The sequence below is a fragment of the Mobula hypostoma genome, chromosome 2 (genome assembly GCF_963921235.1).
Source record: "Mobula hypostoma chromosome 2, sMobHyp1.1, whole genome shotgun sequence".
NCBI classification, from domain to species: Eukaryota; Metazoa; Chordata; class Chondrichthyes; order Myliobatiformes; family Myliobatidae; genus Mobula; species Mobula hypostoma.
In genome coordinates, this window is record NC_086098.1 from 237,012,053 (window position 1) to 237,029,832 (window position 17,780).

General features: G+C 44.0%; 1 protein-coding gene and 1 long non-coding RNA gene across 2 annotated transcripts; both read right to left on the reverse strand.

Annotated features, from left to right (window-relative positions):
• Positions 1 to 3,665: 3,665 nt before the first annotated feature.
• On the reverse strand, positions 3,666 to 5,180 carry LOC134337176 (uncharacterized). The gene is made up of 3 exons (XR_010015946.1): positions 5,155 to 5,180; positions 4,463 to 4,678; positions 3,666 to 3,873 (listed from the first exon to the last, which is right to left on the reverse strand). It is a non-coding gene; the product is annotated as an uncharacterized LOC134337176 (long non-coding RNA).
• A 48-nt stretch (positions 5,181 to 5,228) lies between these two features.
• LOC134337164 (immunoglobulin lambda-1 light chain-like) lies at positions 5,229 to 7,791 on the reverse strand. Its single transcript, XM_063032003.1, has 3 exons — positions 7,671 to 7,791; positions 7,178 to 7,534; positions 5,229 to 5,893 (listed from the first exon to the last, which is right to left on the reverse strand). Exons 1-3 carry the CDS (start codon positions 7,717 to 7,719, stop codon positions 5,565 to 5,567), a joined length of 735 nt encoding a protein of 244 aa, XP_062888073.1. The 5' UTR covers positions 7,720 to 7,791; the 3' UTR covers positions 5,229 to 5,564.
• Positions 7,792 to 17,780: the final 9,989 nt, after the last annotated feature.

The window sequence follows — 17,780 nt, forward strand, 5'->3', positions numbered from 1 at the left end:
GCCCTCATAGGGACGCAATCGCTCTCGTTTGGAAGATTTCGTGAGCGATCGGAACGAGAACCTACATGCAATTTATACTGTCCCTTCTATTCGTCACGGGATTTCTATCACGTAATGTCGCCCTTATTTGCACAGTAATATTACTGCTGAGTGTGTGAGAGGGAAAACAGTGAATCCGAGAGAATTCGTCAACATAGCTCATTATAACTGAGCGGAAGTTAGAGGGGAGCTACCTGCCCAGCCTTTCGGTTACAGTCAATCACTTTGTTCCAAGAACATACAATGCGAAGCGTTGTAATTCTGCCTCCAATGCAAATATTCCTCCCATAAATACAGAGAACAAAATTACAGGCTGTGTTCTCAACAGCTTCCTCTAAATTTTCAACAGATTTTCTCTATGTATGTATATCATACGCTTTTTAATTCAATAAAGGATACCAATGCATGCAACTCCCCAATTGACTATACAACGCCCGCATTCTAGTTGTAGAGTTTACGGTGCGGATTCTACCAACTACCCAGAACAAACCTGGCTGATTTGATTTGACGCAGATGGCGCATTTCACTGTAGGTTACGATGTACAAATAATACCAATCCTTTAATCTTTAACATATTATATTAAATGTTTATTTGTAGTAGTGTTTTAATGTTTGAAACGTGTTTGACTGCTGCAGAATTTTCTAAGATATTTCCTCTTTCCAATATATTTTATTAATTTTACATATAAGAATACAGAGTACAATATATATAATCAATACATTATACTAAATCGCATATAAAGACTCCTTACCCTATATTCATACAAATTAATTAATTCGTAACATTGAAATATAGTAATTTTATTGTTAAAAAAAACTAACCCAGTACCAAGACCGAAGCTGATTACTAAAAAAAGAGAAAAAATATTAGTCGTCATCTGTGCTTTAACAGCAAATCAAAACGTTTAAAAATAATTCAAAAAAGGTCCCCACAATGGTCGAAAGTCTTGGCTAGATTCAGAGATTGAACATCGAATCTTCTCTAAATTTAAACATGACAACACAACACGTAACCATTGAGCGTGCACAGGAGGGGCGGCATCTTATCATTTAAGCAAGAGCGTCCTTCTGGCCATAAGAGAAATAAAAGCCAAGATGTGCAATTCAGATGACTCCAAAATAATATCCTTCCCTCCAACAATACCAAATAAAGCGGTCAAAGGATTAGCCTTAAAGTTAACTTTGAAAAGTATCGAGAAAGTTTGAAATACTTCTTTCTAATATTTTCGAAGACCCAGGCATGTGCAAAACATATGAATGAGTGAAGCTTTTCCATTATTACATTTATCGCAATACAGAGGCATCTAAAAAAAACGCGACAACTTATCCTTGGATGTTTTCAATTGTTAAAAAATGTTAATCATTCGAACCCAGGTGAGGGCGCTATATACACGGCTGCTCATCTGATTCCTACTGTATGGACAAAATTTCTTTTCTAATGCCTCGCACGTTGATTTGTATGCTCCAGAAACAGAATACTTAATTTGGAAATAATGATCCCTGAACGTCAGGATACAGGATGGCACCACCCAATCAACATTGAAACTTCATTAATGACCAAATTAGGTTTCTACACGAAATGCCGGAGGAACTCAGCACGTCAGGCAACATCTATGGAATGAAATAAAGTGTCGGTATTTCAGGCCGAGGTCCTTCAGTAGTTCCGATGAAGAGACTCAGCCCAAAGCATCGACATTATTCGCTTCCATAGATGCTGCTTGACCTGGATCCGATCGGGAATACTGCACAACCTTCGACAGTGAAACACACTTCAAATATCAAACATCAAATATAAAAAAAAACATCAGCCAGCATACAATCACTACCTCTCTAGATGAAATCAGTTTTTCTTCTGAACAAGCTCATTAGCCAGCACAAAATGCTGGAGGAACTCAACAGGCCAGGCAGCATCTATGGAAAAGAGTACACTCGATGCTTTGGGTCGTATCAGTAGTACTCTTTAAACGCCACGCTATACACCAGGGAGGATCTATATCCATACCACGTTGTCATTTCACGTTGTTTCCCGGTTCTGCAACTCTATCCCATGTGTCAAATACAGAAGTCTCAGGCTCCACAACACCAGGCTCAGGAACAGATATTACCTGACAAACATCAGATGCTGAACCAGCGGGGATGGCTTCAGAAGTCATTGCTCTGAACTCATTCCACAACCTATCAACTCCCTTTTAATGACACTGTAACTCATGCTCTCAGTATTATCTATTTATCGATCGATTTATTTATCCATCTATCCATCCCTCTATCTACCTATTCATTTATCCACGGCTTTCTTCTTTTGCCATTGGTTGTTTATAGCTGCTTGCCTCTAGTTTTCATTGATTCTATAGTATAGAGAATTTATTTGTTCTACTGAGAATACCCGTTAGAAAATCAATCTCAGAGTAGTTTATAGTAACATATCCACACTTGGATATACATATATTTACTTTGAGCATTGAAGGTGACGTCACACTAAATGACAGGGAGTTCCCAGACTCTGAGACATGTTTACATATTCAGGGATTTGATTGTCAAGGGTTAGTGCAGGAAATACTAACTGAGATGAAAATATCACCGTGATCCCTTTGAATGAAGGAGTGCGAGAAAGTGGGGAATGGAAAACATTGGGTTCTGTGCGTTACATATTACGTTCCCCTGCCCAGACCTTAAAATATTCCTGTGGCAGAGCTGTGTGTGTGTGTGTGTGTGTGTGTGTGTGTGTGTGTGTGTGTGTGTTTGTGTGTGTGTAAGTGGTCCGGGGGTTTGGGGGGAGCGGTGCGTGGGGATTGTTGCGGTATGGTGTGGGGGCGTACGAGGAGGCCGAATGGTCTTTGTGGAAGAACTTACTGAACCGAAAATTTCAGATTGAAAGAATGCCCATGTTACGGGGAAACATCCTTGCAGTGTAACACGCCCAGCGGTGTTCAAAAGGCAGTGTAAATGTCTCCCTCCCTCCCACAGGGATGGTTGGAAGTGAAGAGCAGAGGTTACAGGACGGCAAGAAAAAGAAGATGCCGGTGATGGCGGGAGCGGAACGAAGACGGAAAAGGGCAGCGCAGGACATAGAGATCACCATGGTAAGCAAGGGCGGAACAGTATATGTGCATAGAGTTGGGTGTAATTCTATATGAGGCGGCTCCCAGATGGAAAATTATCCACACGCAAACTCCCAGCGTACTGTGAGCAGCCGAATAAAGACAGGGCACGATAAACAAGCGGCGAGCTGCTTCTTTATTACAAGTTGTGTTACACACGATTCAGTAACAACGTGGACACCGTCCTCATTCTCCACACAGTGAAAGTTCAGGCACAGCAAAGTGGATAAAATTCTACTGAGAATGACTCGCCGCAGAAGATGGATAATCATCAGGATAATTTCTGAAATTATTAAATGTTCTGTTTGTTCGCAGAAGCGGACATTACTAGAAACTTATATCACAGAAGCCGGCTGCACAGTCCCAGTGCGGGATTCACTGCATTAAATAGGAGCAAACAATCTGCGTGAAATGAAAACCATCTGCGCACAGGAGGAGGAAGAGATGGTGTTGCGCAGGGGCGAGCTCAGCGAGCTGCGGCTTACGCTGCAGGAATAGCTTGAGCCCTTGTTCCAGGCAGCAGCGGGTACCCGCAGGTAACTACTCAGCCTGCAGGTCTCGTCCATGATGTTTTTTCGTCACTTCCCTCTCCTCCCGACTCTATTCACGCTTCAGCGCAGTGCTGCCAAGTCCAGTTTAAAGCCGCTCACTTGACAGGAGAGAGTGGTTGAACCCGAGCCGTTCTCTTCCGGGGCGCGAGGGAGCAGGCGAGCCGACGATTTCCGGACTTCGCGACCTGAGTGTGAGAGAGGAGATGGAGAGGATTAGGCAATATTAATTTTAGGACTAACTGGATCTCAGGAGAGGAAAGTTAACTCTGGCAGATAAATAACCACCGATTATTGAGGCAAGCATTGAAATGTGTGGCAGTGATTGCGGTCACTGACGTTTCATACTGTCGGTGAATGAAGCGTCAGTGAGGAGTTCTCCAGGTTAATCACAAATCCCAAGTACGGCTTTAACTACCACTGTCTTTCCGGGCGGGGAGTTCCAGACCCCAAGGGTACTCCGTTCATCAATTCCCTACCCATGTTGCCCAGTTTTTCACCTAGCTGTACAGTGGTATTTACTGCCACACTCCAATAGTTCCCTAGAAATATAACTGGGCCGCCAATTGACGAGTTACGATTTCGGCTCTGTGACAAAGCTCTACAAATTCCGAGTTTCGAATAGATTGTCCTCTCTAGCAGTGCTTTGCGATTCCGTGAAACTTTTGCCTAAAATCCGTACTCTCCTACCAACAACGGATCCTGTTCTTCCCTGTTAATAGTCCCATTGCTGAGGACAACTCCTCATTAAGTTCCAGAGATAGAATTTGCCTGTACCTGATTTGGTGAACATTTCACTTTAAACTGTTCAAATCTCTTCGCCCAGTGATGGCTGAGGAAATGGCGGAAAAGAGGGGCTGGCCTGTGAGTGGATGCGAGGCGACGAAACAAGAAATCTTCCAGATTATTCTTGGATTTGCTCCTGGACACGAGCAAACCCGACTGTGTTGTTGCACTCTGTGATCAGCACGACGCAATTTTCCTGCAATACAACTTGAAAAAAAAATCCGCATTTTTTTTTCTTGTTCGACATCCCGCGGAAAGTTTTAACTTAAAACGGCCAGTATTTACGTGTGTGTGCGTGCGTGTGTGTTTTTCTGTGTGTGTGTGTGTGTGTGTGTGTGTTTGATTCGGGGTTGGGCAGCGGGGGGTCGGGTTGCGGTGTGGTATCGGGACGTACAAGGACTCCGTTAGCAGGAACTAAAGGAAACGAAAACTTCAGATGGAGAGAATGCGGAAGTCACTGGTAGAAAAATTGAAGTGTAACTCTCCCAGTAGCAATCCTAATTTGGCCAAAAAGCAGTGAGAATGTTGATCTCCCTCCCACAGAGAAGGCTGGAAATGAAGAGCAGAGGTGCAGGTCGGAAAGGGAAAGAAGGGGCTGGTGATGGCGGGAAGTGCACGAAGACGGAAGAGGTCAGCGTCGGGCACAAATATCAGCATTGGTCTGGAATGGCGGAATAGGATACCTGAGTGCATCTGATGTAATTCTGACTGCACGTTACACGCCAGCAAACTCCCAACGTACTGCGAGCAGCCGAGTAAAAACAGACCACGTAAACCCACAGGTAGTTGTTTCTTTATTATGAGCTGTATTACACAAGATCCAACGACAACACGAGCACCGTCTGAAGGGCGTTCTCTCCCCATTCTACATATAGCGGAAGTTCAGACAGAGCACAGTGAATATAATTCTACAGAGAATGACTCGTAGCAAAAGACAGGCAGTCATTTTTGAAATTATTAAACATTTGTTTATTCCCAGAAGCGGGTTTTACTACACAATTACATTTCACAAGGCGGCTGCACAGTCCCAGTGAGCGTTTTACTGCATTAAACAGGAGCAAACAATCAGCTTGCGCAGGCAACCGAAGCTGCCTCACTGCGCACAGGCGGACGAAGAGATGGTGTTGCGCAGCGGCGAGCTCAGCGAGCTGTGGCTCACGCTGCAGGAATAACTCGAGCCCTTGTTCCAGGCAGCGGCCGGTACCCGCAGGTAACTGCTCAACCTGTAAGTCTGGTCGGTGTCCGGGGACACAGCGCCTGTCGCCACCCCGCTGTCGGTATGGACTCCATCCACGCTCCAGCGTACCGATACCAAGCCCGGCTTAAAGCCGCTCACCAGGCAGGACAGAGTAGCAGAACCTGAACCGGTCTCCTTCGTTGAGGGAGGGAGCAGAAGAACCGTGGGCTTCCGGGATTCGGTACCTGTATGTGAGAAAGGACACGGAGGGGAATAGAAACAACATTAAATTTAGGACTGAGTAGAATTCGGGATCAAAAAAAAACTGGCTGAGAATTAACCTCAAGCCACCAGCTACTGGGGCAAAGAGTGAAATATGTGGCGGAGGATGCGTCATTCTGTTGGGAAATAAATTGTCAGTCAGGAGTCTCCCAGGTTAATCACAGCTCCCCCGTGCCCTTACCTTTCACTATATTCACTGGTGAGAAATCCCAGGCTCCAATCATGACGAGTAAGGAGCCTCACCCAATCCACCCATCAAAGTCCTGCACACGTTTCTTCCAGGTTATTGGTGTGTCTACAGTTTCGAGTTCACTGCCGAACTCTAATAGTTCCCATAATCTAGAACTGGGCGGTGAATTGACAGATATTACTCCGTCATCTCTGTGAAGGAGAGCTACAAACTTCGGATTTCTAATCCACTGTTCTCTCTCTAGCACAAATATCCCGATTCCGAATGAATTAGCTCAACACCACCCCCTCTCCGCCCACCTTCCGCCAACATCAATAAATACGGTGCTACTCTGTTCCTGGACCCTTTGCTGAGGCGAATTCCCGAGATATCCAATTGCCCGTCCCTGACTTTGTGAACATTCCACGTCAGGCTATACAAAGCTCCCCGCTTAGTAATGGTAGAGGAAATGGCGGAAAAGAAAAGCGGATCCGTGAGATGAAGTGAGGCGAAGGAACAAGTAACGGTCCAGTTCAGACCGGGATTACCTCCCGGACACGATCAAACCCGACTGTTCCCGCTCGACTCTCTGACCAGCCCGCCTTTGTCCAGCATTTTCTGCAACGTAACTTAAAAATAATACGCATTTTTTATTTCCTTATCGCGACCACATTGAAGATTTTAATTTTAAGCGGACGGTCCGGAACACCGTGCTCACCATTTATAGCAGTTCGGAAATTGGGGATAGGCTAACAGTGAGTTGTGGTAGTTTTGATTTTGTTATTAGTGCATCTGTTTCACTGGGTTAAATTGGGAAAATTTCTGATAAATCTCAGGTTGTACCACATCAGATTGAGGCGATCGAATGCCGCGATTGTCCACGTGTAATGAGCTCATTAAATTGAAAAATGGTTCATCAGCGGATATGAATGGCCTTCCGTCCCGATCTGAGACAGTTCGAACTCCACTACGGCGTACAGATGGTACTGTCATTTTCTGGACGGATATGTCTACAGCAGTGTGGAACAAGAGGGTCTATGATGGGCATTGCTTATAACGGAATGAGGGAGTCACTTACTCTTTATATCCAGGATAGTGCCTGGACCGAAGATAACTCCATTGTCCCAGGTTGCACAGTAATAGACAGCGGAATCCCGGGACTCCAAGCTGCTGATGGTCAGGATGTGGCTATTGCTGGAGGTGTCTCTGGACGGTTGGAAACGGTCTGTGATCCCTGTCCCTCGCGCTATGTAACCATCATCATAATCATGTCTGATCACCCACTCTGGTCTCACTCCGGGAAGCTGTCGGTACCAGCCCATGTGATGACTTGCAATGTTACCGTTCTGCATCCGACATTCTAAGCGGACGGTCTGTCCCGCGGAGACAGGACCGGACATTGGTGTCTGATTGAGAACTGGGGCCGACAAGATACCTGCAATAAAATGTAATAAAACCACTGGGTGATTTGGATCCGATAGAAGTTTCGTCAATCGCTAAATTCGTGTTAAAGGTAATCGGTAATTGCAATTTCAATGGATAATTCGCCGCTAAAGCAATGCGACTCTCACCTGACAAATGGACCAGCAGAGCCCACAGGAGATGCAGTACTAGGGACATTGCTCCGATAGGCTGAGACAGTAAGCGCCGAAACGTCGGACTAATCCCCGCTGTTCACAGTTCCAGGTTCTGTAAACCGGAGCCCCCGGGTCTGTTTATTAAGAGGGATGTTAATGAATTGGGAGGCGCCAGTGATAGGATGGGGCGGAGACTGATCACACGTCCTTTGGAATCTATGAATGTCGACCTTAGTAATCTTCCTAACTTCACGTCTAATTTCAAAAATGTTTCATCTTCAGTTGTGTAACATTTACAGGCCGGTAAAAAGTTTATAAATACAAAATAAACGGACTTTATACGTCGATATCGGCAGCTGCTCTTTGAAAAAAAAAAATACACAGTGGGCCTTCCGGCGCATCGTTTCTGCCCCAGTTGCTAATGAGATTAAAACTGTTCGAGATCACATTTATCAAATCCCGAAGATGACCCAATGCACCTTGTCATTGCCTTCGCCACCAACATCCAGTGGTGACCATTGACCAGAAACCACTGTATGGATTAAACTAAGGCATAAAAATTAGAATATGGCAATGGCTGGAGATCATAAAGTTCATTGTACCAAGAAACAAATAAAAATATCTATATGTCATCATATACGACCATAAGATTCATTTTCAGTAGATACTAAGAAATACAATGGGATCAATGAAAGACCTAACACAAATACTTACAAGCAACCAATGTAGAAAAGAAGACAAACTCTGCAAAATGAAAATAATTAAATAGGCATGTAGCTAGACAGATAAATAGATAGATAAGTGAATGAAAATCGTGGGCTGTAGTCATTGAAAGCGAACCCATAGTTTGTGGAATCAGTCCATTGTTGAGGTGAGTGAAGCTATCAACTCTGGTTCAGGAGCATGGACACGTATCTGATCATGCTATAGACGCTTCGAAGACTTTCAGAAAATACCTTTCGAATTCTCTGGACGTCACTCCCGTTCCTCCGGGAAAACAAAACAACATCCTAACCAGATGGAGTTGTTCCGCTCCATCACCGTAAAATGTACTTCCTTTTCCACTGGGATGCAGCGTAGGCCATTGAAAAAACTAATCAAGGGTATGCTATTCGGTTATTGGACTCTCGCGCTCTCTCCTATTTCGAATGAAATGGGGCTTGTCACTCAACTCCCTGCACTGAATTCTTAATTATCAATTTCATTCATATCCAAACATCTATCCCCAAAGTGAAGTTATGGGTATGCAGTACGGTGAAGAATTCTTTTGGCAAAATGGCCTTCAACAGTCAGAATACTTAGTTTAGATCGTTGGGATCCAATGTTGTACATGCATTAGATGTTGAATCGGTCACACTTGGAAAACTGTCTTCAGTGTTAGTCACTCTACCATAAGAAAATGCCATCAAGCTACGAATCGTGCAGTAAATATTTATGAGGATGTGGGTAGGGCTCGAAGGACTGAGTGATAAGGATAAGTCGGGGAGCTTAGGACTTTATCCCTTGGAGCGTAGAATGAAATGCCATCTCATAAAGTGTATAAAATCGTAAGGAGTTGTGTAGTCTGACTTTTCCCAGGATTGGGAAATGAAGAACTAGAGTGCACAGGTTGCAGACGAGTAAAGCAAGATTTAATAATAACGTGATGGACACTTTTTCAACAGAGGACGGACACATACGTAATGAATTTCGAGAGTATTTGTATGTTGCACAAACATTTACAGCATTTAAGAGACATTAGACGTGAATTTGGACATGCATTGGAAAGGTTTGATGGGATATGGGAGAAACGATGGTAAATTGGAATGACTTGGGTCGGCATCTAGTTTGTCGTGGCCGAGTTGACGCATAGGGTTTGCCGTGGAGGGTTATAGAGTCGTACAGCAAGGGAAAGTCCTGCTTCCCTGCTGTACGGCTCTATAACCATATATCCTCGTAATTCCTCGATCACTTGCATGTCCTTCCACAACACAATATTTCAACAGCGCTCTCATTAGGGCGGTAGAGACATGGATTCAAAGAGCACTGCAGCACAGAAGCTGGCCCATCGGCCCAACCATTCCAAGCCGAACTATTATGCTGCCTGGTCCTATAGACACGCACGCGGACCATAGCCCTGTAGACACATCTCATCAATGCATCTATCCAAATTCCTCTTTGATGTTGAAATCGAACCCGAACCCTGCAGCTCCCATATGAGCTGGTTCAACATTCCCACCAACCTCTGAGTGAAGAAGATACCCGTTTTATTCTCTTTATACCTTTCATGGTTCACTCTTAAAACTTGAGCTCTCGACTCACCCAACCATTGTGGAATGAGCCTGTTTCACATATTTATACCACTGATTATTTTGTTATAATAGTGTAAGTAGCATTATAGTGTCGTACATAAACATACGCCTCTCACTTTATGCCAACCTGTCAATCTTCAGGCAATGCCAATCAGGAATTTATGTTAATGCAATATTATGACTGTATGTGTTGGGTAGTAACTTTATGATCTGTGTGTGACTACATGCAACTGCGGTTTGCATCTTGGCTCCTGAGAAACGGTGTTTCGTTTGTATACATGTGTAGGATTGGATATCAATAAATGTGAACCTGAAAACGGACACAAGACCTTATTCTCTCACCATGAAAAAGACTATTATAGTAGATGTTTTTAACTTTCTACACATTGACTGAGAATCCCATACTGTAACAGGACTAGATGGGATAGAGTTTGTCATATTTGTTCAGGATAGTTTCATTCATCAGAACGTAGAAGTCCCAACGATAGAGCACGCGAAACTGTATCTGCTATTAGGGAATGTCAGGGCAGGTGATAGAAGCTTGTGCTGGGGAAAACTTTACAACTAGTGAGCACAAAGCCATTAGTTTCAAAGTAAATATGCAAAATGATAGCTCTGGTCTACGGATTGTGGTCCTAAATTGGAGTAAGGCTTATTTTGACGGTACCAGAAATGATCTGGCAAGTGCGGATAGGGACAGGTTGTTTTCTGGCAAAGGTGGACTTGGTAAGTTGGAGTCCCTTCGAGAGTACGAAGCTTGTATGTGGCTGTCAGAATAAATGATTAAAGATATTAATAGTTGGAAACTTTGCTTTTCAACTGACATTGAGGCCCTGGTTAAGAAAAAAACGGAGGCCCATAGCAGGTATAGGCAGGTAGAAAAATGACGTGCTTATGGAGCATAAGAAATGCAAGGGAACACTTTTTAAGAAAGAAATCATGAAGGTTAAAAGAAGATATTTAGTTGCTCTGGCACATCTGAAGGAGAATCCGAAGTAATTCTCAGATATGTTAAGAGCAAAAGGATTGCAAGGGGCAAAGTTGGTCCACTGGAAGACCAGAGTGGTAACCCATGGACGGAGCCAAAACAGATGGGGGATATTTCAGATAAACCTTTTGCATCTGTATTTACTCAGCAGTCGGACATAGAGTCAATAGAAATAAGACAAAGCGGCACAAACTTCATGGACACTGTAACGATGACAGAGTAGGAGGTTCTTGGTATCTTGAGGCAAATCAGGGTGGATAAATCCACAGGGTCTAACAAGATGTTCTTTCAGACCCTACGGGAGGCAAGTGCAGAAATTTCTTGGGCCCTAGCAGAGATATTAAAATCATCTTTAGCGATTGGAGAGTTACTAGGGTAGCCGATGTGATTGCACTGTTCTGAAAATGCTCTAGACATAATCGAGGAAATTATAGGCCGATGAGTCTGACATCATTTGAGGGAAAGGCACTGGGATATATTCTAAGGTACTAAGATCAATGAGTGCTTGGATAGACATGGTCATTTAGGAGAGTCAACATACTTCGTGCGTGGTAGGTCAGGTCTAACCAAACTTAAAGAGCTTTTTGATGAAGTTACCAGGACAGTGGACTGAGACAAGGCAGATGATGTTGTCGACATGGTCTTTAGGAAGACATTTGACGTTTCCGCATGGGAGGTTGGTCAAAAACTTTCAAACGATCGGCATTCAGCATAAGGTAATGAATTGGATTAGACATTGGCTTTATGGGAGAAGTGTTAGTAGAACCTTGTCTCTCTGGCTGGAGGCCTGTGACTAGCGATGTGCCGCAGGGATCGGTGATTGGTCCTTTGTTCTTTGTCATCTATATCCATGATCTGAACGATAATGTGTTTAACTGGATCAGCGAACTTGCGGATGACACCAAAATTGGAGGTGTGGTGGACACCGAAGAGGCTATCATGGTTTGCAGAGGGATCTGGCCAACTGGAAAAAAATTGGCTGAAAATTTGCAGGTGGAATTTAATGAAGACAAGTGTGAGGCTTTGCACTTCGGTAGGGCCAACCTGGTAGTTGTTACGCAATGAACGGTAGGGCACTGAGCAGTGTGGTAGAACAAAGAGATCTGGGAATACAAGTCATTGAAAGTGGAGTCACAGGTAGATAGCGTCGTAAAGAAAGCTTTTGGCACATTGGCGTTCATAAATCAATATATTGAGTAGAGGAGATAGGGGTTATTTTGCAGTTGTATGAGACGATATTGAGGCTTATATGGAGTCTTTTGTGCTGTTCTAGTCACCTACCTACAGTAAATATGTAAACAAGGTGAAGGAGTACTGAGAACATTTACAAGGACGTTATGGGCCTCGAGAACCTGAGTTATAAGGAAAGATTGAATTGGTTAGGACATCATTCCTTAGAGTATAGAAAATTGAGAGGAAATTTGACTGTTATACAAAATCACGAGGAGTATAGGAAAGGTTAAAGCAAGCGGACGTTTTACACTGAGTTTGTGGGGGCCTATAACCAGAGGTCATGGGTTAAGGGTTAATGGTGAAAAGTTTAAGGGGAACATGAGGGAAAACCTCTTCACTCAGAGGGTTGTGAGAATGTGGAATGAGCTGCCAGCGCAAATGGTGTATTCTAGCCCGATTTCAACGTTTAAGGCAAGTTTGGATAGGTACATGGATGGTATTCTATATATCCCTTTCATAATTTTACATGTTTTATAAGATCTCCACTCATCTTTCGGAATTCTAGCGCGCACAGTACCAGGCACTCAATCTCTCCTCATAGTCTAGCACCCTGATCTCTGGAATCAACCTGCCGAACCTCCTCTGTACCGCCTCCAAAGCCAGTAATTCCCCTTCAATAATCTAGCAATGAAGGCCAACATTACATTTGCCTTCTTGATAGCCTTCTGCATCTGCAAACCAACCTTTTCGCGTTTCATGCACAGGCATTGCCAAGTACTTCTACAAAGCAACATTCTAGAATAATTTACCATTTAAAGAATAAGCTGATCTTCCATTCCTCCTTCCAAAGTGGATGATCTCCCTTTTATTAACATCTGCCAGACCTTTGCCCCCATACTTAACCTATCTATATCTCTCTATAGACTCTCCATATCTTCTGCACAATTTGATTTTCCACTTAATTTAGTGACATCAGCAAACTTAGATAAACTACACTCGGTCTCCTCATTCAGATCGTTAATGTATATTGTGAACGGGACCAGCACCAACAATACTCAGGCCCTTCTATTGGAAAGTCTGTGCGAGGAGTGGCGCCCCACACAGACTTCCAATCTACACCTTTTAAGGCATGAAAATGTCCGACGCAGGCCTCTGAGGTCTGAGTGGACTCTCCCTCCCTCTATTGGAAAGCACGTAATAACCACACCACAGCAACACACAACTATTGCATCCATAGGATCTCATCATTCATTGCACTGCCACGCTAATGGACCAGTGTTATTTGTATTCACTCTCCAGCCTTCTGCTGGTACCAGACCGTTGTGGCGCTGTATGAATTCAGAGTGGTGTTGATCGGTCCGTAGTTTCTGCATTACCCGTTAAACCTCAGAACAGCCTGAGATGAACCATTCCTATCATAATCTCTCCCGGGCCCTGTACGATGACCGGTTAGCGAGGCAGTTTGTGTAAGCTGTTTCAAGAAGGGGCATCATCAACAAGGATCCCCATCACTGTAATTGTAGATCCTCACTCTAATGATCGATGTCACCGACAGTGGGCCCTGTGTGGGACATCACCCCTCTCGTTTTTGTTGTCCACGATTTAGTTCATTACTGTCCACCCTGCATTCCGCCACCACCTCTACATTTGTTGTTGGATATTGTGTACTGGATGAGAAAAAAATTCTCCCAAGTAAATGTTGGGCTCGTACGATTCGGTCTTAACGTTTGTCTAATAACGCCACTGTGAAGCATTTTGGCTTATTTGATTTGAGAAACCTACTATCATAATATCCTTCAGTTTTAGGTTGGGTTAAGGCTTTTTTTTTCTATAGATCAACTCTCACTGGGTTATGGGAAATGGGGAATGCGATCTAGAAAACGAGTCGATAATGAGTTGGGACATGGCCCTTTTCATCAAACTAATTCTGACCGTCAGATACTGGTCAGTTCAGTTAACCGCTCCTTCATGATTGTGCACAGGGTCGAGCAGCCTGTGTCTGTGAACGGGACTGATGCAGCTGCGTGCATCGTGATTTCCCCATGGGGACGGAGAAGGTGATAGTAGAGCCTTTATTTAGCGACAGTTACACAAATTGTTGCTGTTTCTGTCTTGTTTATGAAGCGGTGCAGGTGGTGCGGTCACTGGGTCTAGGCGCGGCGGGGGTGGTGGGGGGGGGAGTGGAGACAGGGCGAGGGAGACAGTGTGAGATATACTGCGAAAATCTTAAAAACACTCTAAATCTGAGAGATTGAAACAACTGGAGGTCACGAATTGTAATACGAAATCTTTGAAAAATCGTTTTCATAAATTCAGAAAGAGAGAGAGAGAGAGAACGACGGGAGGGAGTAAGTTTGAGAGGAGAGACAGGCGAGACAAGGAAAGGGAGTAGAAAAAGAGAGAGACGGAGAGGCAGAAAAAAGGGAAGCCCATAGCTAATCATCCCACCCCACCTCCAGCATCACTGTGGCCTGAAAATTCTTGGGCAGACAGTTCCATAGATCCACAGCCTCTGACTGAATTGGGTCACATCACCGTTATTCATACAGTCTCCCACCGCTTCTCCAGAGGATAGAGATTTCGCGTCCTCTTTGTAGCAGATTCAGTATCTTGTCCACTAGTGTCATCCTCTCCATTTTACTAAACTTCAGGCAGTTTGGTGTCTCCCTCTCAACCTGTCCTGATGGGGTCGTCTTCTCCTCCGGGGAAGCAAAGATAGATAGATAGATAGATAGACATACTTCATTGATCCCGAGGGAAATTGGGTTTCGTTACAGTTGCACCAATCAAGAATAGAGTATAAATATAGCAATATAAAACCATAAACAATTAAATAATAATATGTAAATTATGTCAGATGGAAATAAGTCCAGGACCAGCCTATCGGCTCAGGGTGTCTGACCCTCCAAGGGAGGAGTTGTAAAGTTTGATGGCCACAGGCAGGAATGAGTTCCTATGACGCTCAGTGCTGCATCTCGGTGGAATGAGTCTCTGGCTGAATGTAATCCTGTGCCCAACCAGTACATTATGTAGTGCATGGGAGACATTGTCCAAAATGGCATGCAACTTAGACAGCATCCTCTTTTCAGACACCACCGTCAGAGAGTCCAGTTCCATCCCCACAACATCACTGGCCTTACGAATAAGTTTGTTGATTCTATTGGTGTCTGCTACCGTCAGCCTGCTGCCCCAGCACACAACAGCAAACATGATAGCACTGGCCACCACCGACTCGTAGAACAACCTCAGCATCGTCCGACAGATGTTAAAGGACCTCAGTCTCCTCAGGAAATAGAAACGGCTCTGACCCTTCTTGTAGACAGCCTCAGTGTCCTTTGACCGGTCCAGTTTATTGTCAATTCGTATCCCTAGGTATTTGTAATCCTCCGCCATGTCCACACTGACCCCCTGGATGGAAACAAGGGTCACCGGTACCTTAACTCTCCTCAGGTCTACCATCAGCTCCTTAGTCTTTTTCACATTAAGCTGCAGATAATTCTGCTCACACCATGTGACAAAGTTTCCCATCGTAGCCCTGTACTCAGCCTCATCTCCCTTGCTGATGCATCCATCTATGGCAGAGTCATCAGAAAACTTCTGAAGATGGCAAGACTCTTCAAAAGATCAGCATGGGGATTTGGTTCCGTAAACTAAACCTGTTTCTTGTATAGAGAGGCTGACATCCACCGCCCCCCCCACCCCACAAACCAAACGTCCCGACCTCAAAACTCTTTGGTAAAGGCCAATATTTGTCTCCCTCACAGTTTGCTGTACTTGGATGTACCTGTATCAGAATTCAGCAAAGGAAAAATGTGATCCTTAATTTTATTTATTGCCTTCAACTTAAGAGGAACTTTGTCCTTACATTTCAGTCTCTTTAATAAATATTTATCAGTGGTCCTTTTTACATCTCTGGTAACACACGATCACACTAATTCCTGATCCCTTTTTAATACCAAACTCATTATTTAGAGTTACAGGGTTATGCAGTATCGAAACAGACCCATTGTTCCTACTATTCCATGCGAATCGAGTTGCCTGCGTGTGCTAATCCTATTCGTCTGTACTTGAGAAATGTCACAATAAGGTTTTCACATCAATGTACCTGCCCAAATGTCTTCTAAACTGCAGTTTTGTCTGCGTACCGCCACCCTTGGCAGTTAGTTAAACATACCCAATTACTGACCCTGGAATCCAATTTGCCAATGGCCTTTTTGTGGCCTTTGATTCCTTGGATGTGAGCACTGGCCCATTTGAAAGGCGTCCTTATCCAGATGATTGATGCCTTTGCAACAAGCTCTCACTCAATTGGAGCGAGAACAAGGACCTGATTATTCAATACAGGAGGTGGAAACCGGAGATCTGTCAGCCATTCCTCATTGAGATATCAGAGGTGAAGAGAGCTGAAATTTAAATTCCAGAGCATATCATTTCAGAGGATCTCACCTAGGTCGAGCACTTACTGACATTACAGGCAAAGCTTTGTTAGAACTTTGCAAAGATTCGGCATTTCGACGAAAACTTTGGCAAACGTCTATACATAATCAGTAGAAAATATGCTGAGTGGTTACCTTACTGCCTGGTGTGGCTACATGACTGCCTTTAAATGCCTTGGAAGCACAATTACCCGATTTACCAAGGAACTAACATGGATGATAAGGAGGATAGGGAGAGGCTAGGGCATTTCAAGGTAACTGGGGATGGTGTGTTGAATCTTAAAGAGCATTAAGGTGGATAAGTCCCCAGGGCATGATTGGATATACCTAGGTTATTGGGAGAGCCAAGGAAATGATTGCTGGGGCATTGACCAATACATTCATGCTCTCTCTATCCACAAGCGAGCAGTAAATGTTGTTTCATTGTCATGAAAAGAACAAGGGTTACTTTTGGAAACTGTAAAGGCGAGTCTCACACCAATGATTGGTAAGGTACTACAGCAAATTCCTAGGGATAGGATTTATGACCATTTGGGAAACCATGGCCTAATTACGGAGAACCAACATGGCTTTGCACGGGGCAAGTTGTGTCATACTTACTTGATTGAGTTTTTTGACGACATGACGAGAGGGAGCATGTTAAAAGTAGAGATGTAGATGTCGTCTATGTGGATTTTGGTGGTGTTTGACAAGGTCCTTCATGGAAGGCTCATCTAGAAGAATCATGGGGTCGGTGATGAATTGGCTATTTGCATTCACAACTGGCTTACCATTATAAGATCGAGGTCGGTTGTTGAGGGACTTGTTCCAACTGGAGGTCTGTGATTCATGGTGTTCCGGAGGGACCTGTACTGAGACCTCTGATATTTGTGATGTATGTAAGTAACCTGGATAAAACTGTGCATGGGAGGTTTTGTATGTTTCCAGATGATAGGAAGATTGGTGGCAATGTGAGTGGCTTAGAAGACTGGCAAAGAATACAACGGCATATGTATCATTTACAGATATGGGCAGAGAAATAGCAGATAGAATGTAACCCGGCCAAATGTGATATGCTGCACCTTGGTAGGTCAAAAGCAAAGCCATTTTAAAGGGCGACATCCTTTACAGTGTTGATGAGCAGAGGGATCTTGGGGTCCAAGCTCATAGGCCTCTGAAATGCATTACACAAATTGATAGGGTGCTTAAGAAGGGATATGGAATACTTGTCCTTATT